The sequence below is a fragment of the Galeopterus variegatus genome, unplaced genomic scaffold (genome assembly GCF_000696425.1).
Source record: "Galeopterus variegatus unplaced genomic scaffold, G_variegatus-3.0.2 Scaffold43, whole genome shotgun sequence".
In the NCBI taxonomy this organism is placed as follows: domain Eukaryota; kingdom Metazoa; phylum Chordata; class Mammalia; order Dermoptera; family Cynocephalidae; genus Galeopterus; species Galeopterus variegatus.
In genome coordinates, this window is record NW_007726154.1 from 1,018,297 (window position 1) to 1,031,494 (window position 13,198).

Sequence of the window (13,198 nt, forward strand, 5' to 3'; positions counted from 1 at the left end):
CCCCGAGCTCTGCAAACTCGGCCCACGTCGGTGTCTGCAGAGCGCTCCGACGTGTCCCAAAGTGTTTCCAAACTTGGAAAGGGCGGGGGAGGCGGGTGGATAGGGAGGCGGGTGGATAGGGAGGGCGGAGGTATGCAGACACCGAGTCAGAGTTTCCCCTTGAAAGCCTCAAAAGTGTCCACGTCCTCAAAAAGAATGGAACCAATTTAAGAAGCCAGCCCCGTGGCCACGTCCCTCCCCCCTTCGCTCCCTCCTCTGCGCCCCCGCAGTCCCCTCCCAGCTGTGGCTGCCCGGGCCCCGGCCCCAGCCCTCCCATTGGTGGAGGAGCTTTTGGAGGCACCCTCGGGCCAGGGAAACTTTTGCCATATAAATAGGGCAGATCCGGGCTTTATTATTTTAGCACCACGGCTGCAGGAGGTTTCGGCTCGGTTGGAGGTACTGGCCACGACTGTATGCCTGCGCCCGCCAGGTAATACCTCCGCCGGTGACCCAGGGGCTCTGCGACACAAGGAGTCTGCATGTCTAAGTGGTAGACATGCTCAGCTTTGTGGATACGCGGACTTTGTTGCTGCTTGCAGTAACTTCGTGCCTAGCAACATGCCAATGTAAGTGCCTTCAGCTTGTTTGGGGGAGACGGCGAGAAAGGTTAGATGGGTGGGCACCCTGGTCTGAAAAAGGCAACCCTGAACCTTAATTCCAGGTACAGCTTGGAGGGAAGGCTCTCTGGCATGTGGAGGAACGCCGGAATTGCTAAGACACATGGAGATTACTTTAAAAATGAAAACAAAAGACTCCACTCCCCAAAAGTTAGGGAACTTTTTCTCTTAACTCAGACACAGCTAACTTGATCAGGATCCTTAGGTTAGTGACGTTCAAAGAGAGCGGGAGGTCTTTTCCCTCAAGATGAGCTATTAACAGATGTTGCGAAGGGAGTTAAGGGTTCCCTCCTGACAGGCCCCATAACCGCGCTGATGTCCACCTTGTAAACATTGAGGCCTGCTTTGGAAGGCCCTTTGGTTTAATAATATAAAACTCACCCCCTAAGGGCTTTTATCTTCTGGGCGTGTGAGGCTTGTCTGGATGGTGATGAGTATAAAGCGCCCTCTGTAGGGAAGAAAATGAAAGCACAGGGGACCAGGCCTTAAGCTAATGGAATCCCGTGAAAGACTTTACAGGGTTATACAAAGTGATGGCCGTCATTTCTGGCTGGAGCCACTCTCTATGGCCAAATAGATGCTACTTGGAATGGATACATTCCGAAAAGTAAAATTGGCTTCTCAATTCGTTATGTGGTAGTAAAAACGGAAACATTATTTAACAAAAATTTGCTCTACCTTTTGTTGAGCCTTAGAGGTACCCGTTCAACATGTTCCCAGTGATAATCAGACATTATGAGGACAGCAAGTTGGGAAATATCAACATTCACCTGAGACCCAAGAGACCAGGGTTCTTCCCATGACTTTGTCACTCATTTATCACGTGACCTTGGGCATGTCAAACTGGGCCTTTTCTAAAACGTGGGATGGAAAGGAGATAGACCCCAAGGCCACTTTCCAGCTCTAGGTTTTATGACCAGACTTTCATGTCAAGGTAGAGTGAAGAAAATCTGTACGTTTTCATCTTGAATATGGCTGCCTAATTACTAGACAAAGATATTGACTTGGTGGGGGATAAGGAGTCTCTGGCCACACCCAACACTCCAGAAAGTTGCTCCACCCACATGCCACGGTGTCACATTACCAATTTCATTTTTTGTGAGATCTGAAAAGGGGAGGGGAGGATTGGCTCCTAAAGAAAAAATGAAAACAGACCTAGGGAAGTTTGAGGGTACAATGGGCAACTCACCTTCTGATCAACATCCAAACATGGTCAGGAATAAACGTTACCAAACACACATTCTTCAAAATAGCTGAAGGCTGAGTAATTAAAAGGCAAACTCCCAAAATCTTAAGGACTTCCTTTCCTCAGGTCAGGCATAATTATTCTTACTACCAATGGACACAATGAAGTAAACATATTATTTTTCTAATTTAACAGTAATTTTCATAAATTGCCCTTAAATGTCAATGCTCGATGTGGTCCACCCTCCCAAATTGTGACTGTTGTAACAGATGTTCTCACTCCAGATGACACGCTTCTTGGCCACCTGATTAAAGCAATTTTTAGGGGTGATTCATCCCATATTGCAAGCTTGGCCACACTGTATCCCGTATTAACCTATAATTTTTATACCATAGGAGAGGAATTCAGTCTTCAAGGACTTACAGCAATTATGGCAAAGGGGGGATATTTACTTTATTTTTCCCATCAGTTTTCAATACTTTAATCCACAGTTTTTCCATTTATACAAAGCAATTCTTTCTCAGAAACAAAAGAAGTACATATTGGTAAATGACCTTACCTAATTTAAGTGAATTAATTTAAAGCAAATATTCAGATGTCTGAATTAATTGATTTTCATAGTTACTAATGTGCAAATTAGACCTTTTGAAAAAGGACATTAAGAATGGTACAAACTCAGTGAAGTACTAAGTAACTTCAAAGTTTTATAAAAAAGAAAGCCCACTTTAGGTAACGCACTTTCCTAAATTTTCCTTTTTTAGATTAAGTATTAAAATGATCTGCACCATAAATTATTTCATCATCAATCTACTGGTCTTCTCATATTCAGCGATTCAACTGTGCAATTTACCAGCTTAATTGCTAAGCATTAGAAATATCCTTCAGACACATTAATATTTCACAGCATTTATAAAATAGTAAATAATTAACAATTTAATTCAAAACATATTTACATTTTAATATTGCAAACAAAACATTCAGCTGATCCCTGCCATACTTTTGACCTGCATAATTTCCAAGTGATTAGAATATTCTTAATAAAAAATATAATTGCTCTTTTAATTAGGTAACTCAATTTTATAAACTTGTGTATCTATTTGTTAATTACTGCTACTGGTCAGTGAAATGATACTAATAATTATTTTCTCCTTTTCTCTACAGCTTTACAAGAGGTGAGTAAAATTATTTTTAGAATTTTTTTGTATTTTGATTTCCTTGGTCACAGTGATATCTTTTCTAGGAGGGAAAGGGAAAGGAGAGGCTGTGTTGGTGTTGGCCAACCTGGATTCCCAAGGAAATCATGAACAGTTTTGGTACTCAAAACCTTTCTGGCTGCCTTAAAAAGTAACCACCCCATTTTCCAAAATGGGTGGGGCTACTGAATAAGACTAGCCTCATAAAATACACATAAGAAATAGAGAGTAAATAATCCAGTTGAAGTTTGGGTTTTAGCATCAGCTACTACAAAGCAGAAGATTTCACTGAGCTAGAGAATCTTGTCACTCCTTTAGAATCATTTGCAAAAGTATTATAAACAAATTCTTAGCTCACAAATTGAATTTGAGGCATACTTACAGATAAGTATATATATTTGTTTCTGTACATATTTGTCTTATTGATAAAATTTAAAATGATATTTTGAAATATTAAATTAAGGTAATAGTAATGTATTCTGTAGGTATATTTGTATACTCCTATATCAAAAATGGGAAACATTTTAAAATATATATATACAATTCTCCTTATAATAATCTTTTAACTATTCTTTTCTAGGGAACTGCCAAAAAGGTAAGAGTCCAATATTTCTCTATAAATATCTGAAATTATCAGATATAACTTATAATTTAACTAAATTTCTAGTGGACTATAGAAAGAAAATACTTTGTCAAGATTTTGCCTACATGAATATACATTAGTTAAACCATCAAATAAAGTAGCTTTGATGTTTCAGATAAAGTTTTCTTATTTTTATATTTTATTATATTTTTATTTACTTTATATTATACAAACTGGTGATTTACATACTAAAAAAAAGAATTGTTTTTATTCTGGAAATGGGGTGTGTATTATGTTAATTATAGGTAGTAAATGAAGGTTTATTTTAAAGAACTTTGACTATGTAAATATACTCTTAAAGATGTAACAAAATGGTCATTTTATCTATAATAATCATCTTACTAAAAATACTGTTTATAATATTGGCCTAATGGCTGGAAACTATAGCAGCCTCCAGCATCCCAGTTTTTTAAAATTACGTATAATTATAATAAAAACAATATACTTTTATCTGTGATATTGTGCCAATTTTTTAGCTACTATCTAATAACATTGTGGTTCTATCAGTCTTACTAATTATTATCAAGAATGGTTTCCTTGTTCACTGGAAATTACTTAGACATTTATTATTACATGTATTGTTTGTATTTTCCTTGTAGGGCCCAGCTGGAGATAGAGGACCACGTGGAGAAAGGGTGCGTAATTTTTGAACTGTTGAAGGCCTTTGGCCCATATTTGAATAACTACACATTAGTAACTACAGGAGACTGACAATTTATAAGAATATTACACATCCAGAAAATTGTATCACCTTTTAAACAGATAAAGCCCTACGGAAGAGGTAATGAGCATTATTATGTATAATAGAAATTCTTTTTAGGTCAGGTTATCCTTTTAAAAAGAAAACCTATCACCGACAGTCATACTCTTTGCATGGTCCATCTTTCTTTGTTTTTTATTGACCTGTCCAACATGTACATAATGTACCTACCACCACACAGTTCACTTTTTAACATGTTTTTTTTGCTTTTGAAGTAAGATCTCTAATATAACATGGGAGTAATAGTGAAACAGTAGTCAGTAACATGTTCCTCTGTCTAAATTCATACATGTACAAGTCAGGCTTATATTTTATCTATGTCATTCTTAGATCTCCCCACTGTGCTTATTTAACATTTATAAGTACATGGTTTTGCATTATGTAACACTTTTCCCAGTATGTAAATACTTATACCTTATATCTCTTAGAAAATGCAGACTTACATGTATTCTACACAAATAAATTATTAGAGGTAGAATTTTATCCGTTATTTATTTTAACAACATAAGTAGTATTAATGGTAGGATATCTGCAGGATTTTCTGTCCTATGATAAAATGACTATTAGTTATCATATCAATTAATCTACTATTCACACATAACATACCAAAACAATTGAAAAAGTTCATCACAGTCAGAAACATACATAGTACATCATTGTGCTCTATGAAACATGAAATGCATAGAATCATCAATTTTAGCTGCAATTTCTGTTTTTGAATGCCGGAGCTTCATTAGCAATTAATATTCGATGGTAGAGATTTCTGTAGGAAAATTAGCCTGTGTCATCTTTATATGTCAATTACTAAACCTCCTTTTAAAATAGACCCACATCATAAGTGAATTTCAATCAGTGATAAATATGGCATATTAAATTTCCACCCTACTTGTACATTGAAAGGTCTGAACAACTGATTTTAGCACCAATGTTCTTAGGTCTCCTTTTCACATGCAGGTCTCAGTGGGGACTGTCTCACCCTGACCTAATTCACTTTTTACATAACAGGGTCCACCAGGCTCCCCAGGCAGAGATGGTGAAGATGGTCCCCCAGGCCCTCCAGGTCCACCTGGTCTTCCTGGCCCCCCTGGTCTCGGTGGGGTAAGTTGTCTTAAATATTGATAATTTTTAGCTAACTTTAGTTTCTTATACTCTGTAAAAAGAAAGTCATTGTGGAATTTATTTTTAGCATTTAAGGGAGAAATCTGGCATTTGGAAATTAGTATATTTTAGTTCGTTTCTTCAGTTTCTTCATTCAAGGTTCTGCTTTGCCCGTTCTCTTTGTGAGCCCTTGTCAATTACAGGACTGGTCTTTGTGTGCACTGAAGGTAGCTGCAGCCATCACACTACTATTTAATTTGGGGATTTATATCATTTATCAGTAAGGCACAAATAAGAGGTGTTGCATTATTAAAGAGTTTGATTAGATTGAATTACATAAGTGAAATCTCTGATCTTAAGCAATTTCGCAAACACACTACCCTTTTTATTCTCTTTGGCCTGAAGTCTGCTGAACCAACATTCAAAGCGGTTTTAGGTTTAATTTGCTTGAAACTAATTTGAGAAAAGTACATTTCCCTTTTTCATTAATATCTTCTTTTAGCTTTATGTCTTTAACAATGGTATGAGTGCCAAATGGCCTCACTGCAGGAAAGAAAACATATTTGCTTAATTGGTTAGCACTGTGAATCAGAAGCCTGATTCTAATGCCCAACTGTATGCCAGTAAAATAAGACCTTTGTCCTCCAAAGATCTTATTATGATTGCTTATCTACTGAGTACATTAAAAAGCACCTTCTTTAATAGAGCTACCACTATGAGAGAGATCTTTAACAGTAAAGTTATTACTGTGAACTATTTTTAAAAGTTTAATCTTCTAAGGGGCATTTTAATTTAATTTTCCTCTACACTTGAAAACTCTTTATATCTTTCTGAAACTCCAGAAAGAAAAAGGTCTCTTAGTCATTTTTTGTAGTTCTTGTGGGGAAAAGCAACAGGTGGAAATGCAAAGTTGTCCTCTTGATCTCTGCTTGATTTAATCAGGGGCCCTCAGTGACTTTAAAAGTTTAGAAAGCTTTCCTTCCTCAGTGTAGAGATAGGGGATGGGAGTAGAGGGGACAGGGTTAACAGGGCAGAAAGGCTTGAAAAATAAGGTGAGGAAGCTCTCCACTTCAAGTGAGGTGTGGGCTAAATTTTAAATTTATATTTCTCTTGACTTTTTAGGAATTTATTTCAACATAGGATTAGAAACTAACAGTTATATCAAAAGCATTGCTCCCTTTTAAATAACAATAGAAAAACCTTTATAAATAGAATGAGAGAATGAACTGCATGAACAGTAATTATTTACTTATTTACTTATTTACATATATATGTAATTTTTTTTTTTTAACCACTCTAGAACTTTGCTGCTCAGTATGATGCAAAAGGAGTTGGACTTGGCCCTGGACCAATGGTATGCTTCTCTCTTTTTATCTTACCCAAAAACATCTTAAACAGAGAATTTAGTCTATGTCAAATTTTACAATAACATTTATTTAGCTACCTAGGTTAACACTTAATACTTAGATTAGATAAAAACAACAACTCATTCTATATTCAAATCTATCAAAAGCTCAGCCTAGGTTAGGAGGTTCAATTTTCTTTACAAGCATGTCTCATTAGGACAAGTCAGGTATTTATGTCCAAGAATTAATCTTTGGACATAGTAACCATAACTCAGGCAAATCAATTTTATTCTAAAGAGTAATAATCACTCTAATTTTTTTATATTCTTTTAACACTGCTTAGAATTTTAAGCAACACTTTGAGACATAGAACTATTTACTAAGTTCCCTGAACTTGTTGGAAAGGATCACCAAGTTCTAGTCCAGCCTGTTCATTGTATCATTGAAAGTTTAAGCCCTTTCTCAAGGTCATACAGGTGGTTAATGACAGAACTAACTGCCAGACAAGGAATCTGATACTTGATGACATCATGGCTCATGTATCTAGTCCTCGAATAAAACATGTATTTAGTCAACAAATATTTTTCAGGTGCCTTTAATGGGCCCATTGAGGAGAGAGCAGTCAATATGGCAGATTCTGACCCTCCCTGAAGGAGTTAACAATATAGGAAATATTTTTTCCTTCATTTTTATAAAAATTCCTATTTTAGTGTATTGACTGTAAACCAATATAGAAGAGAATATGAGTCAAATTTCACATTTCTGTCACTCGGCACAAATATTCAGCCACATATCCTATCACTTGAGTAACATTTAGAAAAGTACCCTGTGTGATTACGATGATGATGACCGACCTAACAAATGAAGCTTCTAACAAGCATTAGTGAAATGTGTTAGGAAAACAAACAAACAGATATGAGCATGAGAAATGTATACCAGTATACATGAAGTAGAGGGAAAAATTGCCAGAAGTAAAAGCCTTAGGTTGATTAAGCACTGCAGAATTTAATACACACATACACTCACAATTTAGTGACTCTAATTGTTTACAAACAAAGGTATTTATGTGCCCAAAGTTAACTTGGCCTTTAAAATATAAATTTTACCTGGACAGTTCATTCAGCACTCTATCTTCAAAAGAAGATGTTCTGCTGAAGCTAATGATTTGTAATAAGCTAATATACTCTAAGGGCGAGACAATATTTTCTGTAAATTAAAACTCTCACTTGAGAAGGAATGTACATTTAATTGGTGATTTCCATTTTCCTGATTTTTTCCTGGTAATTTAAAATGTTTATATCTGAAATGAAAAAGTAGAGACTTTTTTTGGCTTTATTTTGGATATTTGAAATTAGCCATTTCAGCTAACGCTGGACATTAGTCAGTTTTAAAGCAGTACCAATATATCAAGAAGAAGAAAAGGGGGGGGGAAGTAAAACGCTAGTAAATGTCATTTAAAAAAAAAAAAAAAAAACCTACGTAAGCCGAGAAAATTAATATGGATTTTGAATTCCCCTGTCTTTGGAACATCTCTCTGGGGGGCATAAAGCAGAGTATTTTACTTTTAAATATCAGTGAAATATAATTTAAGCGTGCACATCCACACACATGCACAGACATATGTAATCAACAGACATGTGTTTCACAAATAGGGAAGATAGACAGCAATAAAGTATTAAAATAATTTTCCATTTTGAAAATCAATATCTATAAAACCCCACAGGGTTCTTCTCTGAATTAATGAGTAATCATAGTCTGTCGCACAGCCTCCACAGAATAAACTACCTTTTATGTAAACGAAATTATTGTGAAGACATAGAAAAATGAAAAAAATATAATTAAAAATTCATGATGTCAAAGAAAATTATTTTTAACGTATACCTAGAAAAATTATTTTAATTGACAAGTGACAGGTTTTTTAATGCTGAAGCAGTTTCTAAAACCAAAAAATAATTCTTCTAATTAAAATGATATGCATTTTAAATAAAATCCATATTATTTCACTTTAGGCATTATTATGATGGGGTAGGCTTGACTGCATAATCCCCACGGTTGATGTGTCATGAACAAATTATTCATGACTTGTACATGAAATATTTTCAGCATTATGAGGAATAGGCTCTCTAGATGAGCTTACTGCAAAGGGGAGTCAGGAATGTTTGTTTAACTCACAAATAGTAACATTCTGTTTACTTTTGCTACAGAATGAAGAACAAAGGGGAAAACAATCTGCTGTCATTTGGGCCATATTTTCAATAATAATATCATATAATAGACTCTTCCAGTAGGCTGTTTCAATATTTTATTTTCGCTTCACCCCTCATTACGTCCACTTTTGTTTGACATTTTCATCAATCACCAACAGCCCTTACAGGAGCTATAAGGTTATACCAAACCTCCCTCTAATCATTAAGAAGGACTTTTGATCCTTTTCAATTTACGCCCCTTGTGGCAATAAAAATATCAATTTCTTAGCTAAGTATGACATGGGGAGATGACATATGATCAAGGGAATCTAAATGGAAATACTTCATCAGCTGCCTAGAAGGCAATTGTATATTTTGCACTTGGGTAAAGACTGATTCACTTCATTGCATTAGAACAATCTCAATATGCCCAATTGTGCACAACTTTTAGGAACTTGTGACAGCCCCATTCAATTCTCATTGAGTTCTGCTAATTTGGGTTGAGAGAAAAAGAAAAGCAAATTGGAGGACACTTGGGTTCTTAAATGCTTCCTTGGGAGGGACAAAAACTATGAAATAAAACCAGGACAATTCTATTTATCTATCATAAAAAGTCTATGTTACTACTAAGCTAGTCCTAGCTAAACCCAGCCAAGACCATGACACTCATCAGTGCTGACTATGTCTGTCTTCTTGACAGGGTTTAATGGGACCTAGAGGCCCTCCTGGTGCAGCTGGAGCCCCTGTAAGTACCAAAACCATGTAAACTCTCATGTAAAAATACAGAGAATTAAAACATAAAGCCTTGGTATATGACATATTTTTTTCTCTTAGGGCCCTCAAGGTTTCCAAGGACCTGCTGGTGAACCTGGTGAACCTGGTCAAACTGTGAGTACAGTTTTCTCCCTTTTTGATAGATATTTTTTTCCCAGGAAGTTTATAAATATAGCCTTAAAAAAATGATGACTCTCCCATTTTCTTAGGGTCCTGCTGGTGCTCGTGGTCCACCTGGCCCTCCTGGCAAAGCTGGTGAAGATGTAAGTGTTTACTCTTAAGCATTTCCAAAACACAATTTAAATACTCCTGCTTCGACCGGAATTTCTAGATCCAAATTAAGTATTCTGCCAAAAGCTGAATGTGCCTGACAAAACTCCCCATATGGGAAATATTATTTTAATGAAATATTAATTAACTTGCTTGTATTTAAGGAAATATAATGGTTAATTAAATATGTGTGTAGATCCACATTTTTATGTGATACCTTTCTCCTCTATTGTAAAAACCAAGATGGTCCACTTTTGTCTGATAGTTGACCAACAAAAGGTTGACCCTGCCATGCTTTCATGTTGTAGGGTCACCCTGGAAAACCTGGACGACCTGGTGAGAGAGGAGTTGTTGGACCACAGGTGAGACTTTTTACAACAGTATATAGCCCAAACATCAGTAGCCACTCAGATATAAGATAGTTGCTAAAACTAGCATCAGTTTAAATGGCAGCATAGATGTCACTCATACTTGCAACACTAATCAAAGGCATCTGACAAATAAAGGAGCTTAGCAAAGAATGCATTTTTTAATTAATGCAAATAATGTAATATTAATGACAGCCAGCAGACTATAAACAATGAATTTGTGTTTTCTACAAATGTCATAGTCTTCATTGCTCACATTAGAGCAAGTTAATTTGTGGCTCTGTGCTTAAAAATACACTATTATTTCAATCCAAGCTGGAACTTTGATGAGAAGAAATACTTTGGAGGGAGGAAATCACTGTCCTTTCATTTATAACAAAACATTATTCATCTTTTTCTGTATTTTTTTCTAAGGGTGCTCGTGGTTTCCCTGGAACTCCTGGACTTCCTGGCTTCAAGGGCATTAGGGTGAGCACATTCTTTACCCAGATGAAAAAAAAAGTGCTGATTATTTTTTGAAAAAAAAAAAAACTCGAGTATATTTGAACTTCCAGGTGGCAAATACTTGCTTCCAAATTCCTGGAGTTTGCTAAAGGGGAGAGAGAGTTAAATAGTAAGATTGCTTAGACGTGTAGTTTTTTCAGTCTGTTCATAGCTACCAAAAAATGGGATTGCTACAGAGAAAATTGTACAGAACATGTATTACTTAATGGGTGTTTACAACCATCTGAAAATCATAAAATTTTTAAGGATTGAAAGGATGTGAGAGCATCTAGTCCTACATCTTTCTCTTCTTAAGTATAGGGAGGTTAAGTGACTTACTGGAGCTGGAACACTGGACTCCACTCTACTGAAGCGGTCACTTGATTCATCCAGGAGATATTAATTGCAAGGATATAAGATTTTGATTTGACGAAGCACTATAATGAAATAGCATTTTAATAATAAGGATTGCCTTTCAGGGACACAATGGTCTGGACGGATTGAAGGGACAGCCTGGTGCAGCAGGTGTGAAGGTAAATACTAAATTAGAAGCATTGTTTTTAAACAATTTATTGAAATTCCCCATCACCATAGAAAAGTACATTTTTACCAAAGACTACCCATATTCTAAAAGGTATCTTATTTCCTCTTCTACACTTCAAATCCCTCAGTGGAGAGGACTATGAGGTTCTGTAACAAAAGGCCAATTATTAATATTTATTTAATCCAATGTCTATTAAATGATTGAGATAAAAAATAATGTCAATAGTTTTCTCCTCCATTTTCTTTCCCCCTTCTATAATTCCAGTCGATCTCTGCAGCCAAAATAAAAGTAAATAAACACGTAATCAGATGTTAGAACACTGTGTGTTATTTTAAACTGTAAATTCTCCTTTGCCATGCACTAATTAGATAGGTACATTCATGTCACAATACACTTTTCAACCTCTTTCCTGTGATTTATCTGTGAACACTCAAAAAATTTTTAATTAGGTAATTAAAGTCTCAGAAGTGTGTTATCTCTTGGCGAGGCTCTTCTCCAACAGCGTTTTCAACTATAAAATGTTCTCTTTCCTATTAAGGAGATAATGTGATATTAAAGTGAATACCAACGTAATTACAAATTAATGAGTAACGAATACTAGAGGGACCAGAAATGAACATGAATATGGAGAATCTGTTCTAACTTCCCAGCTGCCACACAAATGGATAAGGTCAAACTCTTTCTCCCAAGAGCCCAATATAACAGCTCAGACTACTAATCACAGTATCATAAAATGCTAGAGCCGCAAGGAGCTTTGGAGATGCCTCATTTTGTAGATTAGGGAAACGAAGGATGAGCGAGAGTTAGTGACTTGCCCAAAGTCATACATCTAGTGGTTAGAAGGACATAGGCTAGAAATTCTGACTTCCACTCTAGTGCTTATTTTTAAAGACTGTACTTCACATTGAACCCTAGAAATGAAGGGTCCTCATATGGTCTTGTAAACCGTACTTCTATATCTAAGTCAGATTATCTTGAAGAAGTTTTTTTAAATGTGCCATAGTATTAAACTACCCCAACACTACCACTATACCATGGTATTTATACATGATACAGATATAGTTTGGAAATAAATATGATGGCTCTAAAAATACTATGAAGCTTCAAATTTTCATGCATATTTTATGAAAATGATAACATTGAGTGTTCCAAATAACTTTAAAGAGAGTAAATAGGGTCATATTGAAAGCAAATTTATCTTTTTTTATGATCTCATTCCTAGTATATCAGCCTAGTCTAAATGATATCCAGAATCTAAGGAAGAAATTGGAGAGGGGTTACACTCAAATCACCACTTTTCCTCAGTGCATTCTTATTTGGCATTATCTAAATAAAAAACTTATTTTAGCAAATTTTTAAATTTATGTGTCTGGCATAGTTGAGAAATAATTTATATGTGTAAGAAATGTTACCAAATATATGAATGGTTCAAATTGAAATAATAGGGTAAAAACTGCAAGATCAGAAAACAGTAATATATGTAATGAACAAAAGCTCAATCCTTCTTCTCGATGTAGGGTGAGCCTGGTGCCCCTGGTGAAAATGGAACTCCAGGTCAAACAGTAAGTATTGATCACTTTATTATGAATCTAAAAATGTACACTCTTTGGGAGCTGAAACTTCTTTAATGTTCTTGCTAATTACCACTTACCTTGGCATTGTATTCTTTGATATTTTTCTAATAGTCTTCT

The 13,198-nt window shown here is 35.6% G+C and overlaps 1 protein-coding gene across 1 annotated transcript in view; it reads left to right on the forward strand.

Annotated features, from left to right (window-relative positions):
* The first annotated feature begins 430 nt into the window (after positions 1-430).
* Positions 431-13,198, forward strand: part of COL1A2 (collagen, type I, alpha 2) — a 35,436-nt gene continuing 22,668 nt past the window's right edge. The window contains exons 1-13 of the mRNA XM_008571649.1: positions 431-605; positions 3,004-3,014; positions 3,616-3,630; positions 4,278-4,313; positions 5,444-5,536; positions 6,837-6,890; positions 9,769-9,813; positions 9,903-9,956; positions 10,052-10,105; positions 10,421-10,474; positions 10,895-10,948; positions 11,443-11,496; positions 13,025-13,069. Of these exons, the coding sequence (XP_008569871.1) occupies positions 536-605; positions 3,004-3,014; positions 3,616-3,630; positions 4,278-4,313; positions 5,444-5,536; positions 6,837-6,890; positions 9,769-9,813; positions 9,903-9,956; positions 10,052-10,105; positions 10,421-10,474; positions 10,895-10,948; positions 11,443-11,496; positions 13,025-13,069 (639 nt within the window). The 5' untranslated portion in view covers positions 431-535. The remainder of the gene's footprint in view (positions 606-3,003; positions 3,015-3,615; positions 3,631-4,277; positions 4,314-5,443; positions 5,537-6,836; positions 6,891-9,768; positions 9,814-9,902; positions 9,957-10,051; positions 10,106-10,420; positions 10,475-10,894; positions 10,949-11,442; positions 11,497-13,024; positions 13,070-13,198) is intronic.